The 21,440-nt window shown below is 43.5% G+C and overlaps 1 protein-coding gene across 1 annotated transcript in view; it reads left to right on the top strand.

Annotated features, from left to right (window-relative positions):
• Positions 1 to 21,440, top strand: part of LOC123774597 (nucleolar pre-ribosomal-associated protein 1) — a 44,121-nt gene that overhangs the window by 6,739 nt on the left and 15,942 nt on the right. The window contains exons 4-8 of the mRNA XM_045769002.2: positions 1,930 to 2,130; positions 2,576 to 5,269; positions 10,154 to 10,453; positions 10,922 to 11,259; positions 17,190 to 17,406. Coding sequence (XP_045624958.2) covers positions 1,930 to 2,130; positions 2,576 to 5,269; positions 10,154 to 10,453; positions 10,922 to 11,259; positions 17,190 to 17,406 — 3,750 coding nt within the window. The remainder of the gene's footprint in view (positions 1 to 1,929; positions 2,131 to 2,575; positions 5,270 to 10,153; positions 10,454 to 10,921; positions 11,260 to 17,189; positions 17,407 to 21,440) is intronic.

Here is a 21,440-nt window from a genome sequence, read left to right as displayed (position 1 = left end):
GCTTTGATTTCTTCCTCTTCTCCTTGTCTGTCACCACCAGCTTCTGTGTTGCGATGTCTGCTGGTGTATATAAAGCTTTCCGATCACCCACTCCTGCCCTTACTGTTCCTTTTCATTGGGGCCGAGGGCGCTTGGCTTCTGGCTCTGGCTCTGGCTCTGGCTTTTCTTTGTCCCTTTTCAGACAGTACGTCTTTGTTTTAGTGCACTACGTGTCCTTCATTGTTCTCCTAACTTCCTCATCGACATGCTTCGTTCTACCCTGTTGGGACTGGTGGTGCCGCTTCTGCAGGTTGTGGTGTCACTGTTTTTCGCTTCACGTCTCGGGTTCCGGCTCGTGGTGCTTGGTTCTTTGTTGGCCTCTGCCCGGGCCTTGGCTCTTAGGCTTTTCGCTGCCCTTTTTGGCCTTGCTGTTTACGGAGTTTGGGGTTGGCAGTTTCTGCAAGCAGCCACTTCTTGTCTGTTGTTGGGCTTATTGTTCCTTCAAGGGTCCCAGGGGAGGGGAGGGGGTGCCTCCCAGACGGATCGTGTCAGCTTGGCCGGGTTTGTTCTTTCCTGGCTCACTGGGTTTGGATTCCTGGTTCCCTGGCGGTCGTTCCTTTAGGTTTTTTGACAGCCTTGGTTTCTTTGTGGCTTGCTTGGTGTCTGCACCCGGAGGTTTTCCCATGGCTCTGTCTCTTTTACATGGTCGGTCTGGTCTGTGGCGAGGCTGGTTCGGTCTTCTCCTCGAGTCTTCTTGTCTGGTACTTTTGACTCGAGTCTCTCATCATCTGGTTGGTGGTCAGGTGGCTTTTCTGGGGGAGAGCCCCTTTGGCTCCCTGGAGCTTACTAGTCTGATATGCTAATGTCAGACTTTGGCATCAGTCATGTGTATGCAGTTCTTTGGGCCTACCGGGGACCACGAGCCAGAACCTGGCCACCTCAGAGAGGCCTGCTTGATACCTGCTTGATGGGGTTCTGGGAGTTCTTCTACTCCCCAAGCCCGGCCCGAGGCCAGGCTCGACTTATGAGAGTTTGGTCCACCATCCTGTTGCTTGGAGCGGCCCACAGGGCCACATACCCACCACAGCCCGGCTGATCCGAAACGTCTCTTAGAAAACAGTCCAGTTTTCTCTTGAAGATGTCCATGGTTCCAGCAATATTTCTTATGGTCGCTGGGAGGACGTTGAACAACCGCGGACCTCTGATGTTTATACAGAGGCATGGGGAGCAATGGCCTATAGAAACCCCTGTGTGGTTAGAAACATCCTGTGTCTGCCATCAACTGGGTCAGGCACCCAGAAAGGTAAGCATCCTAAAACAAACTCCTATTCTGGTGAAATTATTGCTACCACATGCCGAACAAGTGGATAGAACTCCCCTAAAAGTAAAGAGCAAATGATTATTACGTCACACGTCGCATTGCTCCCCCCCTCCCCTGGAAGGGAAAAAGGGAGCCCCAGACCCCTCGCGCCAGCTATCCACCCTTCAGTTCTTAGGCTGGATGTCAAAACACGTGAAAAACTACCGACCGGAGGGAGGGATGCCGGGGTGCCTCCGGGTCTCACCCAGAAAATGACGTTTCATTACATTCATCGCTGGTGTTACAAACCCAGCGTCTTCAACGCTGAATTTGACAAATATTAATGTGTGCAGTTAAGAAATACAATACTATTCTAAAAAATAAATTCTATTCATCTCATTATAGACTTTAGGTATTGATGCAAGAAATGTGTTTAATCTTATATGAGGATAATTTATGTGGGTGATATGATCTCTGCTGACTCTAATATCGGAAAGTGCCTGTCCTTAAACAAATACTTTAATACAGTAGTACACAACTTTTCAGTACTTACATAAAATTGTTTTTATTTCTTCATATAAATTTGCTTCCATTACTGTTTAAAAAATCAACTTGGATGGGTACAATCTGATTGCATGTTTTATTCATAGGAATGGTGATGATAGGAGGAGAAGCTGCAAGTGAGGTACTATTGACAGTAGACTGGCAAAGAATCAATGTTCATCTTTTGGTGAATCGTCAGAGTTTGGAAGACATTCGTGATGTTCGTGCTTGGTGCATATATTTATTTCTGGCTTTCCTGAATGCCTCAGAAGATCCTCATATTATCAGACAGTTTCTTCAGAAAAAAGGCAAGTATTTCAGGAAATTTGTGTGTGTGTACGTACATACATACATACATACATCACATATATACACACAAATTGTGTACTCACCTAATCATACTCGCCTTATTGTGCTTGCTGAACTTGTTGAACTTCAGCTTGTTGGTCCAGCCTCTCAACTGGTGTACAGATTCCAGAGCCTTTTAGGCTGTATCATATCTACATTTGAAACTGTATATGGAGTCTGTCACCACCATATCACTTCCTAGTGCATTCTATTTATTAACTACTGTCACTGGAAAAAAATTCTAGTGTGTCTGTGGCTCATTTGAGTACGACATTTCCACCTGTGTCCCCTTGTTAATGTACCACCTGTGCTAAATAATGTCAATCTACCCTGTCAATTCCTTGACTGAGAATTTCTTACCACAAGATACCTTATAGCTGTATCTAAATAAGTTTTTTTTTTCAGATTTGTTGCCAGCAATTTTTCCTGGTCTTATGTGGGATCCATGTGAACGAGTCATCAATGTCTTGAAGGTTTTGCATGAATCAGTACTGCTTAATCGTGGTATTAGTAAGACAATGAAAGTTAATATTTTCACACCAATCACAACCAAGCCTCTTCTAGAATTATACGACTGGATGGGGCCAATGGGGAAACTGGCTAGAGGCAAGAATGCACAGGAAATGGATACTCAGATTGGGGAAAACATTCAATTAGAAAGAGCTCAGATCAAGGAAGTGTTACAAAAGTTTATGCTTACTCTGTATACTTCATCCAAATATGGAATTGTTTTCATTGAAAATGTCCAGGCTGGTAAAACTAATACAAATAATTCACATATATATAACACAATATATCTGAAGAAGAGACCTTGGGAAAGTCCAGAGTTATGTGAGCTGATTAGCTGTGTCTTAGGTGCCTGCCCTGATATTTTAGAGACTTACCTGCTGTCGATCAAGGATTTTATCTTGCCAAGACCCACACAAGCATACATTAACCTTGTTGAAATGTTAACACAAATAATTGAACAGCAGAAACCTTGGAAAAAAATGGACACAAGAGGTTGGGAAGGCATGTATAAATTAATTTTGCCTCGGCCTCTAAATCATAAGTTATTCCAGTCATTAACCGAATCTTGTTACAAAACGGTAAGGCACTCTGGACTGAAATTAGTACTTGCAATTCTTTCCAAAACTAAAGAAACTATAAATAATGTCATTAGCAATGAGTCACTTTCTTATGAAGTCAAACATCGCTCTCAGAAAAAGTTGATAGAAGTAGTTTTCAAAACTCTGATGACAATGGATAGCATTATTCATTGCTGGAATATTGCAGCAGGGCAAGAGCCACCAGATATCCAAGCTGATGAGCAGTCTTCAACTCAGGTTGAAACTGCAGCTCCAGTTCCAGCTATTACTGAACTCCTCACCATTGCCAAGGTCTTGACTCTTTACTCTGAGTTATTACCTAATCAAACTTTTCATGAAGTCATCAATCCTGTGGAGATGTTGCAGACTGTACGTGTCTTATCTTCTGAAGATGATAACTGTATAAGAAATTCAAATACCAAATTAGAATTACAAGTCTTGTGCTTAGGTTTCTTAGCAGGTAGCACATACAGTGAAGAAATTCCAATAGGCAGCTCCCTGAATGTAGATCAAATTTCACAAATTGAGAAAAATGCAATTTATCAGTTAATAAGTACTTATGCTCAAACAAAGGAGGAATTTATTGATAATGAAAGAAGATCAATAATGCTTTCTGTTACAGATAAGTGCCTCAAAATATTATCAAGTTCCCTTGTTAAGGTTGGGCTTTCTTCTCATTATGATGGCAATATCAAGGTGTGGCTGAGACATATCTCGAGTACCCATATAGTAAAGCTATCTACTTTCTTAACTCAAATAATTCAGAAAACTGTCTCATCCCTCAGTTCCTATACAGATCTTCTTGTTGAGTTAGGAGCCAAACGTAATTTAAATACAAGTATTCATGGTCAGATGTATTCTTTCATGAGAGAACTAGAAACCATGGAAATTGCGGATAATGAAGACATCTTCTCACATTCCATATCATTGCCATTCTCTCGTTTGACTCTTGCTGCAATTGATTTGCTTAAATTATGCCCAGACTCTGAATACATCCAGTATTTTTGTAATGTAATTAATGAGTATCTTCACTTTCTGAGTGACCCAGGCTTCTTAGCAGATATACTTCTGCAAAATGAAAATATTTTGACTTCAGATTTGCAAAAATATCTCAAGTGTTTATTTATAGAATCAAAACCACAAAAATATCTCATGTCTTTATCTAAAGAATCAAAACCACAAGAAGATGAAAATTCTTTATCTATCAAATCTGTTGAGAGTGTAAATCTCTCTGAGATTCTTAAGTGTGTATTCATGACTCGCGATTGGTCATCAGTGGACTCATTGTTGGAAGAAAACACACTAAAAGATTTAATGACAAACACAGATCTTGATTTGATTGTCTCACAGCTTCTTCTTTATTTGCATCTAGACTCTAGCTTAGGAAAAAATGAAACTAAGCTTGTGAAAAGGTATGTGTGTATATTGAAACATTTGTGCACTATTCTTGATGAAAATGACACTGAACATGTTATCCAAATTGTATTAGAGCACCCTAGTATTTTAGCAAACTACAGACCATTTGCTCTCAAGAAATCTCCGATCTCTGAATTGACTCAGGAATTTATTGCATTAGTATTAGAAAAATATTTTAAACTTGCCCCCAAAACATGTCCATATTTTGAAAAGATAGTAAAAGATATACAAATTCAAGCCACTAATATGAATGCCAGTGTTGACTTTTGGAAGCCCCTGGAACCATTTATATCATCACAACATTCACTTGTGAGCTACGAAGCAGTTGAACAATTGCTCCTGATTTGTCTTAAAGCTCCATGCCAAACATTACCTTCTCTAGATACTTTAGTTCTTGAACTGGTAAGGCTACTTTTGAAAGCATCAAGTGCCAAAAGGAAACCTACAACCCAGTCAATTCAGTTAATACTTGGAAAATTTTTGGAATATTATAAGACTTCAAAATTTGATGTTACATTGGAAACAATTATGAAAGAACTTGAAAAGTTCCTCATCAACACCACGAGTGCAGAAGTTGCCGCTCAACTTACTTCAGGTAATTATTATTTATTTGCAGATAATTTCCTCAAGTTTTAAATTAATTATTCTTATTGCATACTTATGTGCACTTCTTTTCACTATCTTTTGCTAAGTTACTCTCTTATATAAGATGTTCTGCGCTTATGAGACAATATAATCATGCTGGGCAATATCCAGATAGTAGTACCACATTTTAGTTTTAAACAGTCATAGTGGTGTTAAGGAACACTGAAAAGCACTCAGTGCAGCTTGGAATGACCTTCAGAATGTTTATTCAATATGGGCCCTGGCTCTTAGGATGTCTTCGCCCTTTTGTCCTCTGCATTTTGCTCCTGCGGTCGTGGTGCAATATATTCAGGCTGCTTCACCCAGTTGCTGTCCGATGTCGGACTTGTAGGTTCTCTGGGGGTTCCAGGGGGGGGGGCCTACCCGGAGGGGTCATGCCAGGGCTCAGGGTTCCTCTCGTGGTAGGCCACTGGCGCCAGGTTCGGACTTGGCTCCGCCTTCAGACCCGCCTTCAGCTCGTCGGCGGTGTGTTCGCCCTGTGCGGGGTTCTGGGTCTCGTAAGGAGCGCCGGCCGTTTGCCCCATTTATGGGGCGATGGGGGGGAGGCTTGCGCTGTTCGCTCACACATGGTCCCACGATTTGTGGGCGTTTCGGGTCGTTTCCTTCAGCCTGCGGTGGCATTGGGTGGCCCCTCCTTCTTTGGGAGATTCGGTACTGGCGGGGCAGGCTTCTTCTCCTGCGCTCCGTTGAGTCGTCTTGGAGTGGGTTCGCTTGGACGCGTCCCTCAGATGGGTTTTCCATCTGTTTCCAATGCCGAAACAGGACTGCGGATCTGAGGTTCATTCTGGACATTCTAGTTCATTCCCGTCTGAACTCCTGGGTTCATTGCCCCTCCTTTCGGATTACTACATTGTCTTAGGTTCGGCTCCAATTGGAGCCGGGTTCTTGGATGGTGTCCCTGGACCTCCGGGACACTTATTGGCACGTCCCGATTCATCCAAGGTTCAGGGACTTGCTGGATACCGTTTTCGTTGTCTCCCGTTCGGGTTGAATCTGGCGCCTCGCGTGTTCACACGCCTTATACAGATCGTTGTGGCCCGTCATGCGTCTTCTAGGTCTTCAAGTGTTGGCCTACCACGACGACTAGCTGGTTTGGGCTTCTAGCCAGTCCAGTTGTCTGCTAGCCAGGGATTTGGTTCTTTCTCAGCTAGCTGGGTTCGGATTCTTGGTGAACTGGAGGAAGTTCCATCTGGTGCCCTCCCAGGTTCGGTTATGGCTGGGTCATGTTTGGGACTCTCGAACCGCTTCCTTGTCTCTTCCTCCGGAGTCTCTCCTCCGGCTGCAGCCCCGCTTGTGCCTGTTTCTGAGGGGCTCCCGGGTCACCCAGCGGTTGCTCGAGGGTTTGTGCGGGAGCCTGAACTTCATGATGTTGGTCTTCCCGCCAGGTCAGGTTTGGCCTCGTTGGCTGTTCTGGTTCCTTTGGGGACATACCTTCCACCTCTCTCGCGATCGCCGGTCCTTCCGCAAGACCCGGGAGCCTTGCATCGCCTGATTCCTCTTCGGGATTTTTTGGGTTCGGTGCCTTGGCGCCTGCCCGAGTCCTCGCTCGATGTGTTCACGGATGCATCATCTCTCGGCTGGGGCTTTGTGACCAGTGCTCACCAAGCCAGCCAGGGGCAGTGGGGTCCGTCCTTCTGTCGAGCCCACAGCACAGTGCAGGAGTTCGCGGCGGTGTGGTTTGCGCTTCAGAGGATTCGGGTCACTTGCGGGTCAACGATCTGGCTCCATTCGTAATGCTCCCCGGTGGTTCATTGCCTGAACCGAGGGGGTTTGATGCAGTCCTTGGCTCTTTCAGGCTTGTTGCTTCGGGTGACTCGTCTGCTGAGTTCTCGGGGTTTGGCTTTCCTGGCCGTTCACGTGTGGGGAGTGTCCAACGTCTTGGCCAACGGCCTGTCCCGTTTTGTTCCCCTTTCTATGGAGTGGATGTTCGACGCAGCCTCCTACAGTTGGCTTTGCTGGACGTTCAGCTGCCCTGACAAACACTGAACGAACCTTTATGGCATTTTTCCATTTTTCAAATTTGTTCAATTTTTTTTTTATTTTTTATTTTTTTATTTTTTTATACAAAATGGAGCTGCCTGACATACACTGAACGAACTTTTTTCTATAAAAAATGAAAAAGTAAAAAAATTGAACAAATTTGAAAAAAAGACAAAATGTCATAAATGTTTGTTCAGTGTATGTCAGGTAGGCTGGTCCATTTTTTTTTTAAATGAAAAATAACAAAAATTGAACAAATTTGAAAAAAAGAGAAATGTCATAAAGGTTTGTTCAGTGTATGTCAGGTAGGTTGCTCCATTATTTAAAAAATCGAATATCATATTGATGTTTTTTGTCGGTAGAACGGATTAATTTTATTTTCATTATTTTAAATGGGGAAATTTGTTTTGAATTACGAGCTTGGTGCCAAAACGGATTAAATTCGTTAATCGAGGTTCCACTGTACTTCAAATATGTCTGGTAAATACTATAAATGGTAGTTTCATTCAAGTGGGCTCTAGGAGACTCGAACCACGGACCCCACACGTGTGAGGCAGAGTTGTTTCTGGAATCTTTCCTTATTAAGACTGCTCACAGCTGAGTGGACAGAGCCTCTTCCTCACATCTGTGAGGTCCGTGGTTCGTGTCTCTTAAAGCCCAGGTGAATGAAATGTTTATTTCCATGGAAGTGTGGATTGCAATATATAAATGTTAGTGTTATGTGATATTAACCCTTAAATGGCGCCTGGCTATTTAGCATGTGTCACCCACAGGCGCATACCAAAAAAAAAAAAAAAATCTTCTAAACCTGTTAATTTGTGTTCACTGATCATGGGAAAAATAATAAAAAAAATCATAAGGCATATATTGTCCGCTATAGGGCGGGGAAGTCTGGCAAAAAACAGGCGCTGACTCAGCGTGCATCCCAGACGGTCTGTTGCTCGCCAGCTGTCAGGCCGGAGTTGCCACAAAGAGATAATTACCTAATTATTTCAATGTCTGATTGATTTTTTGTAGTTTTTTGCTGTAATATTATTCAATAGTGTGTAGTGTGATATATTTATATAATAAAATGAGTGAATCATTGCTGTACTCAAAAATATGGTGTGCATATTGTTGATTCAATTATGTTCATCAAACAGTGAACAAATACTTTGTCGATTATTACACTATATACACAGGTTATATATAAGTATCTGCATGTTTTGTTCACCATAACAAACCACTAAGTTGCTATTATGAGTAAAAAAGTAAAGAGGAGTGACCGCCACACACCAGCCAGCCACTCGCTGCCACTCACTCCCTCAACACCTCACTCACCCACATTCTCCTCCCGCCATACTGTTTTTCCTTTTATTCACTATATACACACGTTACATATAAGTATCTACATTCGTGTTCACCATAATGAACCACTAAGTTGGCATGCTGAGTGGCAGTGGCAGCCCGCCACTGGCTGCTACTTCCTCCCTCCCTCAAGTCACCTGACTCTCACACATTCTCCTCCCACAATACTGTTTTTGCTTTTATTCACTATATACAGACGTTATATATAAGTATCTACATTTGTGTTCACCATAACGAACCACTAAGTTGGTATGCTGAGTGGCAGTGGCAGCCCGCCACTGGCTGCCACTCCCTCCCTCCCTCACCTCACCTCACCTGACTTGCCACCATTCTCCTCCCACCATACTGTTTTTGCTTTTATATACAGACGTTATATATAAGTATTTACATGTTTTGACCACCATAACTGTACATCTAAGCTTGTATGGTGAGTAAAGGCACAAAGACGTAGCTACTCACACAGTCAGCTGGTGGCGGCCGCCCTCATGGCCAGACGCACTAATATTTCTCCTCCAACATTACTGTTTGTGGTGTTATTACACTATATACACACATTATATATAAGTATCTACCTGTTTTATTCACCATACTTGTACAAGTAAACTGGTATGGTGCCCAAAGACCATCGTGGTCACCAGTAAACATGATAAATCGTGCAGACGACGCCACCGCCCTCACCAAAATGGCGACTCCCAACCTACTCCTCTTGCTGTTTATACCCTCTATACACACGTTATATATAAGTATCTACATTTGTGTTCACCATAGCGAACCACTAAGCTGGTATGATGAGTGCAGTCAATAAAAGGTGGCCACACACAGTCAGAAGACAACGCCACCACCCTCCCTCCCACAGCATTACTCCTCCCTCCATGGAGCACAGTGCTAACTATCACCACAATCCTGCTATTATCAGAACCCTGGTCAGTTTTATCACAGTCAGGAGTCTTCTGTAATAATATCATCGCTACATAATAGCATGAACAAGTATATTATGGCATTTTTAGGCGATGCTGTGGTCACAAGCTGAACAACAGTGCTGTGAGCTCATGCTGCCTGCGTCAGGATTGGTTGCTCACTCAATACTGAGGCCCCTCATACCCGGGAATTTGGCCCACAATTTTTTTTTTAAATTGCGTCTGTTTACAAGAGCCCTGATGAAGGTGTGGTGAACCCTGTGTATCCGTGGGCCGTTTAAGTCTTGTGCGGTACTCCAAAACACCATATGATGCCGAGCGCAATTTACTGCAAGTCACTCAACGCATCATATGATGTCTTGCGCAACTAAAGGGTTAAGCTAGCATTCTAGGGTGCAGGTATTTATAAATAAAAACCATTAATCCTCACCTTGCATGTCTTCAGCTCCTTCATTTTGAAGAAATATTACTCCTTTGTACTACATATCCTATTTGTCTAGATTTAAATGCTGTACACCAGAAACATTTGTGATTACAGTATATCTTTATGAGATAAGACTTCATCATATTTCAAAGACTATTTTTTTCAGATGACATAAAGTGCCTTGCTTGTGCACAGCCTCCTTGTGCTGAGTTGTGTTGTCAGCTGGTGAGGCTACACCCTCCACATGGTACTGTGTTCATCAAGCGCCTTAAGAAGCATGGAACATTGTTGCCAGCCCAGGCTTCCCTCTTGGCAATGCTTCTGGAGGAAGATGACATTCTTTCTACATCACAGGCAGCTCTTGCTAAGGTGTCTGATGAGATAAAGATGTGGGCTCTTGCTATGGATGACGATGAGGATGCAACCAGCAAGATTTTTGCTTTTGCTCTTGAAAAAAGCATGATTGGTAGGCATTGTTTAATGACTAATAGTTCTGGAAACAGTTTTCATATTTTCTCTGGGAGGGGATCCCTCAGTAGCTCCCCAAGCTTAACCCTGGTACCTGCAAGTCTTAGCCCAATACTTCAGGCCTCCAAGGGATCCAGGACCAGGGACTGGCTCACAGGGAGCAGGGAATCAAACATCATCAGCAGCAAAACTGAATTATGGTTGGTTTTCCTCAATGTGAATTGATCTCTGATCCTTACACGTTTCCCCACCTCTATGAGGAGGCTAGATGCTCCCAGTAAATAGTAATGCTCACAGGTTCCTAATGGGTCAGGTTTAGCCCTGGAGTACCAGTGCTTAATCTCTGGGGAGCACTGAGGATCTTCCAGAAAGGTGAGTTCATTACACTTAATTGTCTATATTGTTATGCTGTATAATGTAATGAAATACTGCATTTTATTATATGATTATATTGTGCTTATTACAGATAAAAGCTGTATGTCTGAGATCTGCTGCCAGCTGTATGAAAAAATAGTCACCTTAAAGCAACCTCCACCAAAGAAGTTGTTATCTTTAATACCAGTTTTTTATAAGTTGTCTGAAAATGGGCCAGTTCTGCCAAAATTTGATCTGCCAGAAGAACATCTAGCATTGCTTCATATCTGTCTAAGCTGCATTCAAAACACATACTACAAGGAGGAACAGAATACCAGCCTGTTGCTGAGTGTATCTAAAATTATAGTTGAAATTCTTCCCAAAGTGGATAAACAGTCATGTCATAGTATTCTGACAACAAACAAGCAATGGTCATCATTTGTAAGAAAGGTGAGTCAAATTAAATGTTGTGGTTTTAATATTATTTACTGTTTTGTCAATATTGATGATTGTTAGATCCCCCCCCTCCCTTTTAACCACTGTGCTGCGCTGCCTTAACACTTTTGCGTTCTCCGCAAAAAAAAAATAAACTTGCCCCATGTGCGTGCGGCGTTTCGGGCGATCGAGCGGCAACACTAAAAAGTGTGTACTCTTTTCACTGTCCTGACTTTAATTTTCGATGTACGTATTTAATTTTTGTAGCAATGTGTTCACAATAGAATGTTCTAGAAGAACATACGTATAAAATGTCACCAAAGCATGAGTTAGACCAGCACCAAATAAATAACTACGTCGATCACTAGCCGTGAGCGCCAAACAGCGACAAAATGTTTCTTCGCTTTTCAGGGTTGTCAACTCCACACTTGTCCTACAGCATTAAATTTGGTATTACTGAGGTGCAATAAAATTCCCTACACGGACATATTCATATAAGTGTATATATACAAACTAAATATACAAACAAATATACAAACCGCCAGATGCAACGGCCGAGGAATTCACAGAACAGATAAACAAAATAGAGAATAGCTTTGATAATTTGGAGAACCCGATACCTGATATTATCTTCCTAGGTGACTTCAACTTGCCTAGTCTCAGATGGAGAATAGCAAATAATAATATTATACCAGGAAATCTATTGGGACCTAACCAACCTCAGATTAGAGAACTGCTTAGATTCTGTGACAAATTTTCACTCAACCAGCAGATATCGGAGCCAACGAGAAATGAAAATATTCTAGATCTGGTCTTTACGAACAATGAAGACATTATCAGAGACATTACGATATCAAATACCACATACTCAGATCACAAGCTCATTGAAGTGCAAACGACCATCAATACTCAGAATAGACCTAAAACGTTGATAAAGCGAGAGGGGCTATTCAGTAAATTCAATTTTAATAATAAAAGGATAGACTGGGAGAGATAGATAGATATATATATATATTATATATATATATTATATATATATATATTATATATATATATATATATATATATATATATATATATATATATATATATATATATATATATATATATATATATATATATATATATTTTTTTTTATTGGTGTATACTGGCAGCAGGTTTTCTTTCAAACCTGTTTCATTGAATATGACCGCATATTCTGTATTTATTATTTTCTGGTTTAGGGCTTCTATCCCTCTAACTATTTTCTTAGCATCAGGGCTTAATTGAAATAGGAGTTCTCCAAAACTCATTTTCGTACTTTTAAGGTGAAGAAAAGAAGTGATTTACTATAGAGTGTATTACACTTATTTGTATAATTTGCACGACGTTTCGAACCTCCATGGTTCATTCTCAAGTGAACAGATCTTACAATACTAGTTGATTTTATACCCGCATTAGGTCAGGTGATAATACAATGAAGGTGAAAAACATGGGGGGGATACATAAGGGATAAACATAGGGGCTGCAGAAGGCTTATTGGCCCATACGAGGCATCTCCTATCCAAACACAAAGATTAATCCAGTGTAATTGGCCTGTTATGTTGGACATTGTCTTCTGTGTTGGCATCGATATGTTCTTGTCTTGTCCTTACTCTCATGGTGGGTAGAGTAAATAGTTCCGTGATTTGGGTGTTCATGGTAGGTCGCTCTATTCTTATGTGAATTGCCTCAAGAATTTGTAATCTTCTTGAATCTTGGGTTTTGTCTATTATGCAAGTATTCTTGTTCAACATTTCTCTTGTTAGAGTAATGTCATGGGCTTGTCTCATGTGATTCCTAGGGGCACCAGATTGAAGATGGCATGTCAAACGCCTCGTCAGCTTGGTCGACGTCATACCTATGTACTTACATTGAAGGTTACATCCTTCGTGGGGGCAAGTGTACATGTATACAACGCTTGACTGCTGTAGAGGGTTCTCCGTCGGCTTCGGGCTGTTTTTGATAAGGAGTTCGGAAGTCTTCTTGGTTTTGTAGAATATTATCAGGTTTATGTTTTGGTTAGGAGTAGTGCTTTTTACTCCTTTACGGATTATTTCTTTCATTATTCTTTCCTCTTTTATATGTTCACTGTGCATGGTTGATTTGTAATATAATTTTATTGGGGGTGTTGTGGTTTCTGTTCTAGGTTCTGAATTATACCAACGGTCCAAGTGTCTTCTTATAGCAGCGTTTATTTCCGCGTTGCTATATCCGTTGTTCACCAATACCTGAGTTACTCTTTCAAACTCTCTACTCACGTTGCTCCATTCAGAGCAGTGGGTAAGCGCTCGACGAATATAAGCATTGAGAACACTGGCTTTGTATCTTTGGGGGCACTCACTTCTACCGTTCAGGCATAATCCAACTAGGATTTCTCTGGCGATAGTTTGGTTGTGGGAAGAGATTATATGTTCCTTAATGGAGCCCTGTTGCTTATGCATCGTTAAACGCCTAGAAAGAGATGTTGTTGTCTTGCCTATATACTGGGTTTTTTGGAGCTTACAGTCCCCAAGAGGGCATTTGAAGGCATAGACGACGTTAGTCTCTTTTAAAGCGTTCTGTTTTGTGTCTGGAGAGTTTCTCATAAGTAGGCTGGCCGTTTTTCTGGTTTTATAGTAAATCGTCAGTTGTGTCCTCTGATTTTTGTCTGTAGGGATAACGTTTCTATTAACAATATCTTTCAGGACCCTTTCCTCCGTTTTATGAGCTGTGGAAAAGAAGTTCCTGTAAAATAGTCTAATAGGGGGTATAGGTGTTGTGTTAGTTGTCTCTTCAGAGGTTGCATGGCGTTTCACTTTCCTTCTTATGATGTCTTCGACAAAACCATTGGAGAAGCCGTTGTTGACTAGGACCTGCCTTACCCTACAGAGTTCTTCGTCGACTTGCTTCCATTCTGATTTTTTAATTACCTCTAACAGTGAAAAGAAATGTACGAAAGATTGAGAAAATTCGTGTTAGAATTATTAATCTTACTTTATCGGTCATATTTAATAATATATGTCTACAGGAAAGACTGCTACCAAAATATACTAATATATATATATATATATATATATATATATATATATATATACACACACATACATACATACATATATATACACATACATACATACATATACATACAGTACAACCTCGATTCAACGTACTATATGGGACCGACCCCAGTTCGTTGGATTCGTTGCAAGAGGTGACCTTCAGGAGCCGTTTGCATCAGTGTCTTTATTTTTCTTGTAGACAATAAAAATGCATTATCATATTATATACTTTACCTATATATTATTACTCTACTAACAAATACTGTTACATTTGTTATTTACCTTATTGTTGGAGTTAAGTCCATCTTGAAGTCTCATGGAGTTGTGAATGCTGTACAGTAAATACATACTGTAGTGTATTATGCCATTAACACTGTGTTGAGTAGTTCTGTTGTATGTTGAGTACTACAATAAAGTTTATGAAAACTATTGTACACTAAAATTACTGCAACTTTAATTTTAACACTATATTTTGATTTGTCAAGAGGCTGGAGTGTTCATTCCGCGACTTTGTTGGACATATCAGCACAATCAAGGAACATCCGTGCACCATGTTGGCTCCAAATGCACTCATTGTGTCAGAGATGGCTGACTGGTGGGTGGATGGGCAGGCAGGGAGGCAGGCAGGCAGGCAGGCAGGCAGGGAGGGAGGCAGGCAGGCAGGCAGGCAGGCAGGCAGGCAGAGAGGGAGGGAGGGAGGCAGGCAGGCAGGGAGGGAGGCAGGCAGGCAGGGAGGGACGGAGGCAGGCAGGCAGGCAGGCAGAGAGGGAGGGAGGCAGGCAGGCAGGCAGGCAGGGAGGGAGGGAGGCAGGCAGGGATGGAGGGAGGCAGGCAGGCAGGCAGGCAGAGCTTGGAAGGGAGGCAGAGATTGGGAGGGAGGGAGGCAGGCAGGCAGGCAGGGAGGCAGGCAGGCAGGCAGAGCTTGGGAGGGAGGCAGGCAGGCAGAGATTGGGAGGGAGGTAGGCAGGCAGAGCTTGTGAGGGAGAGGCAGGCAGGGAAGGAGAAGATGGAGATGGATTGACGGTAGGATGGAAGGATGGATGATTTGAGGGTGTGTGTGTGTATGGCCTGTAGGGGTGGGGGAGGTGTGTCGGTGGTGGTGAAGGGACCGACTCGACTTGGTGATAACCCTAACTCTGACCCAGTTAACTTTTTTTTTAACTTGATTTGTTTCTTCAATTCTGGATGGATGGAGGGAGAAAGGGGATGGATGGATGGAGGGAGGGGATGGATGGATGGAGGGAGGGGAAGGATGGATGGAGGGAGGGGATGGATGGATGGAGGGAGGGGATGGATGGAGGGAGGGGATGGATGGATGGAGGGAGGGGATGGATGGATGGATGGATGGAGAGAGAGAGAGAGAGAGAGGGAGAGGGAGAGGGAGGAAGGGGTGAAACAAGCATGGTGTGTGTACAGGGATTAGACCCGTCCACTCACGCTAGAGTTGTTCCAATAACATACAGTAATTTCTCAAAGAGCAGATGTCTATCATGTTACAGCATATTTTCGGTTTTATTTAGTTTAGTTTAATTAGGATAATAAAAAGCTATTAAAACACTGGTTTTAGAAATTATTTATTAATATGAAACTTTCAAAAGTCATGGGTCACTGAACTATGACGACACACAGACGAAAGTGAGTGAAACCTCACTGTAAAGTGAGGTTTACAGTATAGTATTCTCTTATCTGTCCACCCTCACTCATCTTGTTTCATCACAGAAAATGTCTTTAAGGAGATTTTACCACATGTAGCTAGGTAATCACGCTTCATCCTTTAAATTAATGTACAAAGATACGTGTGCCCCAAATCAGTGAACGAAAATCATGGAAACTCAGTTGTTCACTTGTGTGGATCACTCTGGCTGGTGTTTGTGTGGACCATTTTGGCTGGTGTTTGGTTCATATGGTTCACTTGTGTGATCCAACTTCTTATGAAGGAATTATTAATTGTAATCTGTGATAGAATGAGAAAGTTTTCCACCACTCTGTGAACTCTGTCCCAAAATCGTAAGCTTGTGGACCACTTGTGGTCCACATGTGTGGTCCATTTGTGTGGTCCACTTGTGTGATCCACTTGTGTGATCCAACTTGTCATATGAGAGAATTATTAATTGTAATCTGTTATAGAATGGGAAAGTTTTCCACCAGTCTGTGAACTCTGTCTGGACATCGTAAGCAAATCCGAACATCCCTCGCTTCGGCGAACCATTGTTCGTCGAACCGGGTGAGTAAATTCGGCCTGAAAAGTAGCCGGAGATTCGTTGAATCGGGGTACGTTGAATCGAGGTTGTACTGTGTATATATATATATATATATATATATATATATATATATATATATATATATATATATATATATATATATATATATATAAATATATATATATATATATATATATATATAAATATATATATATATATATATATATATATATATATATATATATATATATATATATATATATATATACTGTATATATATATAAATAAATAAAATGCACAGTTTAAGGGTTAAATGTGCAAAAACTAGAAGATAGAAGAAAAAGAGGCGATATGATCACTACGTACAAAATAGTAACAGGAATTGATAAAATTGATAGGGAAGAATTCCTGAGACCCGAAACTTGAAGAACAAGAGGTTGTAGATTTAAACTAACGAAACAAAGCTGCCGGAGAAATATAAAAATATTAACTTTTGTAAACAGAGTGGTAGACGGTTGGAACAAGTTAGGTTAGAAGGTGGTGGAGGCCACCTTCTCACATAGGTAATTACAGTTGTCCTATTTATCACAGTGATGTATGGTGAGGGGAGCTACCAAAGCATAGCCCAGAAATAGGGGGTTTAATTACAATCAATGCTTTATTACAATAAATATTTTCTCCACAGGTACTACGTAATGGTTTAAATGACCAGAGTTTAGGGCCTGACCTGCTACACATTTTGAGCCTCTTGTGTGAAATTATATATAAGAAAGACATTCAAAGAAGTGTAAATGAAGACGAGAATACTTTGCCAATAATTACTCTTTATGAAATGGTCATGGCACACTCACAGTATCCCACTCTTATGTTTAATAAAGCGAGGGAATGGGGAAGACTCAAAGGTATGTATTTCTGTACAGTATTTTACTAACTTTACAGTGTATGATGGATATATGATAGTAGTATTTAATTTCAAAATTCAAGAACTAAGACTGCATAGCCTTAAATTTAGTAAATTTGGTATAATTTGTCATATTATGGACTGTATACTGTATTGTATCCTGAAAGCAAATCTTTCCTAAAACCTCATTGCTTGTTTATTACACACAAGTGAATTTCATGAGCCTTTAAATAATCTTTTAAGAGTCAATGCTAGCAATACTTTCTGGGAGGGGAGCCCTTTCAGCTCTGGAGCTTATCCAGCTTATCCAGGCTGATATGGATATATTAGACTTTGGCATCATTGTGAAGGGAGTTCTTAGGCCTACATGGGACCTCGAGCCAGGACCTGGCCCCCTCAAAGAGGCACAAGGAGCAGTAGCCTATAGAAATGCACATATGATTTGGAGTATTCTATGTTGGTCCAACCAGCCTGGTGGACCAAGCTCTCATAAGTCAAGCCTGGCTTGGGCCAGGCTTGGGGAGTAGAAGAACTCCCAGAATCCCATCAAGCAGGTATGTCTGCCATCGGCTGGGTCAGGCACCCAAAAAGGTAAGCATCCCAAAACAAACTCCTATTCTGGTTGAAACTACTACTAAAAATCAAATAAGTGGACAGAACTCCCCAAAGAAAAACAAGCACACAAGCATAACATCACCATGTTGCTGCGCTGCCATCTGTGCAGCTTCCCCTTCCCTGGGAGGGGAAAGGGGGGAGCCCCAGACCCCTTGCAGTGGCTACCCACACCTTCAGTTCTCAGCTGATGTGATTGAGGCTTGGTCGTGTGACTCCAGCTCCTGTTTCTTGTTCTCAGTGCTGTGCCTTGTGTCTAGTGCTGTCTTCAGGGTGGTACGTGAGCTAGATACTCAGGTTGCATGCGCTTAGGGTTCCTTTTCCTAAGTGTCCTGTAAATACCGCCCTTGGGGCTTGGAGTAATCTCCCACAAGTCACCTTGGGGTCTTCCTCTGTTGGTCTTTTGCTGCTCAGTAATTGACCGCCCTAAGTGTGCTGGGAGGTTTCCTCCTCCCTTGTTTACCTTAGGGTAAGGGGTAGGTAGTTTACACTTGTAGAGGCACGGGGTACCGCACAGCTCGTTTGAACCTATTATAGCAGCCGGCTCTGTTCTGCCTGGGTATGTTGTCCTCTTGTGTGGTTTTCTTTTGTTTTTGTTTTCTTGCCAGGTGCAGGGGGGGGTCTGCCTTTGGTTCATTGTTCCCAATCTATAACTTAGATTTATATCTCTTTCTGGGTGGTACCCCCTACTTGGCCCCCCGTGAGTGGACACGTCCCAGGGGTTCAGTTTTTATCAGTTTGATAGACTTGGGCACCGGTTTGCAGTACCCTGCCTGGGCTTACCCTTAGCAATACCAGTCTAAGGGCCCTGGGAAATGCAAACCTGGGGGGGCAAGGGGTCCGCTGGATGCAACTCCTGCGTCCCCTCTCGCCTTGTGTGAGTTTGAGGGTTGCTCTGTTACCTTGTCTCAGGGTGACTCTCACTGTTTTTGCCTCCGTCATGCTGCCTGTTGGGTCGGTGACACCTTCGACCCAGAGTCCTGGAAGTTTTGCTGCTTGTTTGTGATTCAGTTCACCCAGACCACTGATGACTATCCGGGCAGGCAGTTCAGGCGTTGCATGCTAGATATAGCATGCAATGCTAGATATAGCATGCAATGCTAGATATAGCATGCCTAGGTTGCTGCAACCCGCTCGGTTGATTGCTACCTCGGAAGCCCCGAGGCTGCCTCGTTTTGCTTCTAGGGACTCGGACTTGGGGGGTGTTGGTCACTTCGGCTTTGGTTCAGTCTGCACCCCCATGTTTTTCCCCTGCTTTGGTTCATTCTGGTCCCTCCCCCCTGCTTCCAGCTCTGAAGCATCTGAGGGCTTTGGGGTCAGGGTCAGGGTCGGGGCAGGGTTTTGAAGGTTCTAAGACTCGGGCAGTTTCAGGGGTTGTGCCTTCCGGGGACGCGACGGAGGCATTTCAGTCGGCTCCTCCAGCTGTGGCAACGGGTCTGACCAATGGGCCCCCATCCTTCCTGCCTTTCCGGCTGCCCCGTTTTTATCTTGTGAGGCCGGGGCTTTGGAGGATGACTCAGCCCCAGGTCTTGGTGTGGATTTTCCCGGGGTTAGGGAGAGGCTGACCTTGGGCCCCATTTGACCCCACGAGGGGTCCAGTGGGGCCTACCCTACCCTAAAGATGGAGGCTTACTGTTACAAGAAGCGAAGTTTTCTCCGCTTCTTGGCTGGTTTTCACTTGGCTGGGTCTTGTGTGGAGCTCTCAGACCACTTCCTTGCTCCTGGGTCACTCGACCATTGCTCGAGGTTTGTGCGGGAGCCTAAATTTTGCCATGATGGTCTACCTGCCGGGTCGGGTTTGGCTTCGTTGGCTGTTCTGGTTCCTTCGGAGACATTCCTTCCGCTTCTCTCACAACTGCTGGGTTCGGCCTCCTGGGGCCTTGTGTCGGCTGCTGTGTCGCCGGCTTCCTCTTCAAGTCTTTTTGGGTTCAGTGCCTTGGCACCTACCCAAGCCCTCGCTCAATGTGTTCATGGACACGTCATCTCTTGGCTGGGCCTTTATGACCAGTGCTCACCAGGCCAGCCAGGGGCGGTGGGGTCTGACCTTCCATCGGCCCCACAGCACGGTGCAGGAGTTTGTGGCAATGTGGATGTCGTTTCGGAGGGTTCGGGTCACTCGCAGATCAACGATCAGGCTCCATTTGAACTGCACCCCAGTGGTTCATTTCCTGAACCGAGGAGGTTCAATGCGGTCCTTGGCCCTTTGGGGCTGGTCGCTTTGAGTGACTCATCTGCTGAGTTCTCTGAGTTTGGCTCTCCTGGCCATTCACGTTTGGGGGATGTCCAATGTCCTGGTGGACAGCCTGTTTCAGTTCATTTCCCTGTCCTCGGAATTTACGGTCAACTCCGACTCATTCAGTTGGCTCTGCCGGACAAACGTGGTCCCAGAAGTGGATCATTTCGCGTCGGCGTGGTCGAGGTGTCTCACGGTATATATGGTATCCTTCCCCAACTGCGAGGCCGTCGGGGTCGATGCTTTTCGGCAGGATTGGTCAAGGTGGGGTTACCTGTACCTTTTTCCTCCCCGGTTCTGCTGTTACTCCAGATCCTAGCTCACTTAGAGACTTACCAGGAGAGAGTAGTCCTTTTGGCTCCTTGGTAGCCGATCCAGCATTGATTTCAGGCACTGCTTGCTCGGTGTCCAAACCCAGGGGTTTTCACAGCTCCGCCTCTTTCAGATGATCGGTCCAGTCTGGTCCGTTACGTGGCTGGTTCAATCTTCTCCTCGAGTTTTCACGTCTGGTATTTTTGACTCGGGTCTATCACAATCTTTATTGTGATCAGGTGGCTTCGTTAATGGTGTCCCACCTGCGTGCTTCGTCTCGGCGGCAGTATGAAGTTTTTTGGCGGTCTTTCCATTTCTTTTTGTCTCTTCATAGGTGTACTTCACTTTTTGTTAAGGTGGTCTTGTCCTTTCTCTCGTGGCTGTTTCAGGACTGTCATCTTATGCCGAATACTGTCACCTCGTATCGTGCGGCGCTGGCAGAGCCGCTGCAGCTTGCTTTCGGCATCGATGTTACTTCTGCGCAGTTTCGCAGGCGTTGTTTCACCTCCGGCCTGCTCATGCGCCGCCTGAGGCTGGTCATTGGACAGGGTTCTGTCTTTCCTCTCTTCCCCTCAGTTTGTTGTGGCCCCTTTGGTTCAGGATTGTTTCTCCAAGGCACTTTCCCTGTTGGAATTGGCCTTTGGGGGTCGGGATGGGGAGTTTCATGCTCTCCTCTGGCGCAGGGGTTTCTGCTTTTTTGGCTCTGGTGATAGGTTTGTTCGTTTGTAGCCATCTCCTTCTTTTCTGGTGAAGAATGAAACAGCAGCTTTCCAGAAGAGTCCTTGGGTTGTTGATGCATGGTTGGTCAGGTCAGGGGTGCATCATGTGTTGTGTCTGGTTGTGGCTCTCCGCCGTTATTTGTGCACCACGGCTTCTGT

This window comes from Procambarus clarkii, chromosome 51 (assembly GCF_040958095.1).
Source record: "Procambarus clarkii isolate CNS0578487 chromosome 51, FALCON_Pclarkii_2.0, whole genome shotgun sequence".
NCBI lineage: Eukaryota > Metazoa > Arthropoda > Malacostraca > Decapoda > Cambaridae > Procambarus > Procambarus clarkii.
The sequence above is the reverse complement of the archived record's forward strand: the minus strand, read 5'-3'. Positions and strand labels throughout refer to the sequence as shown.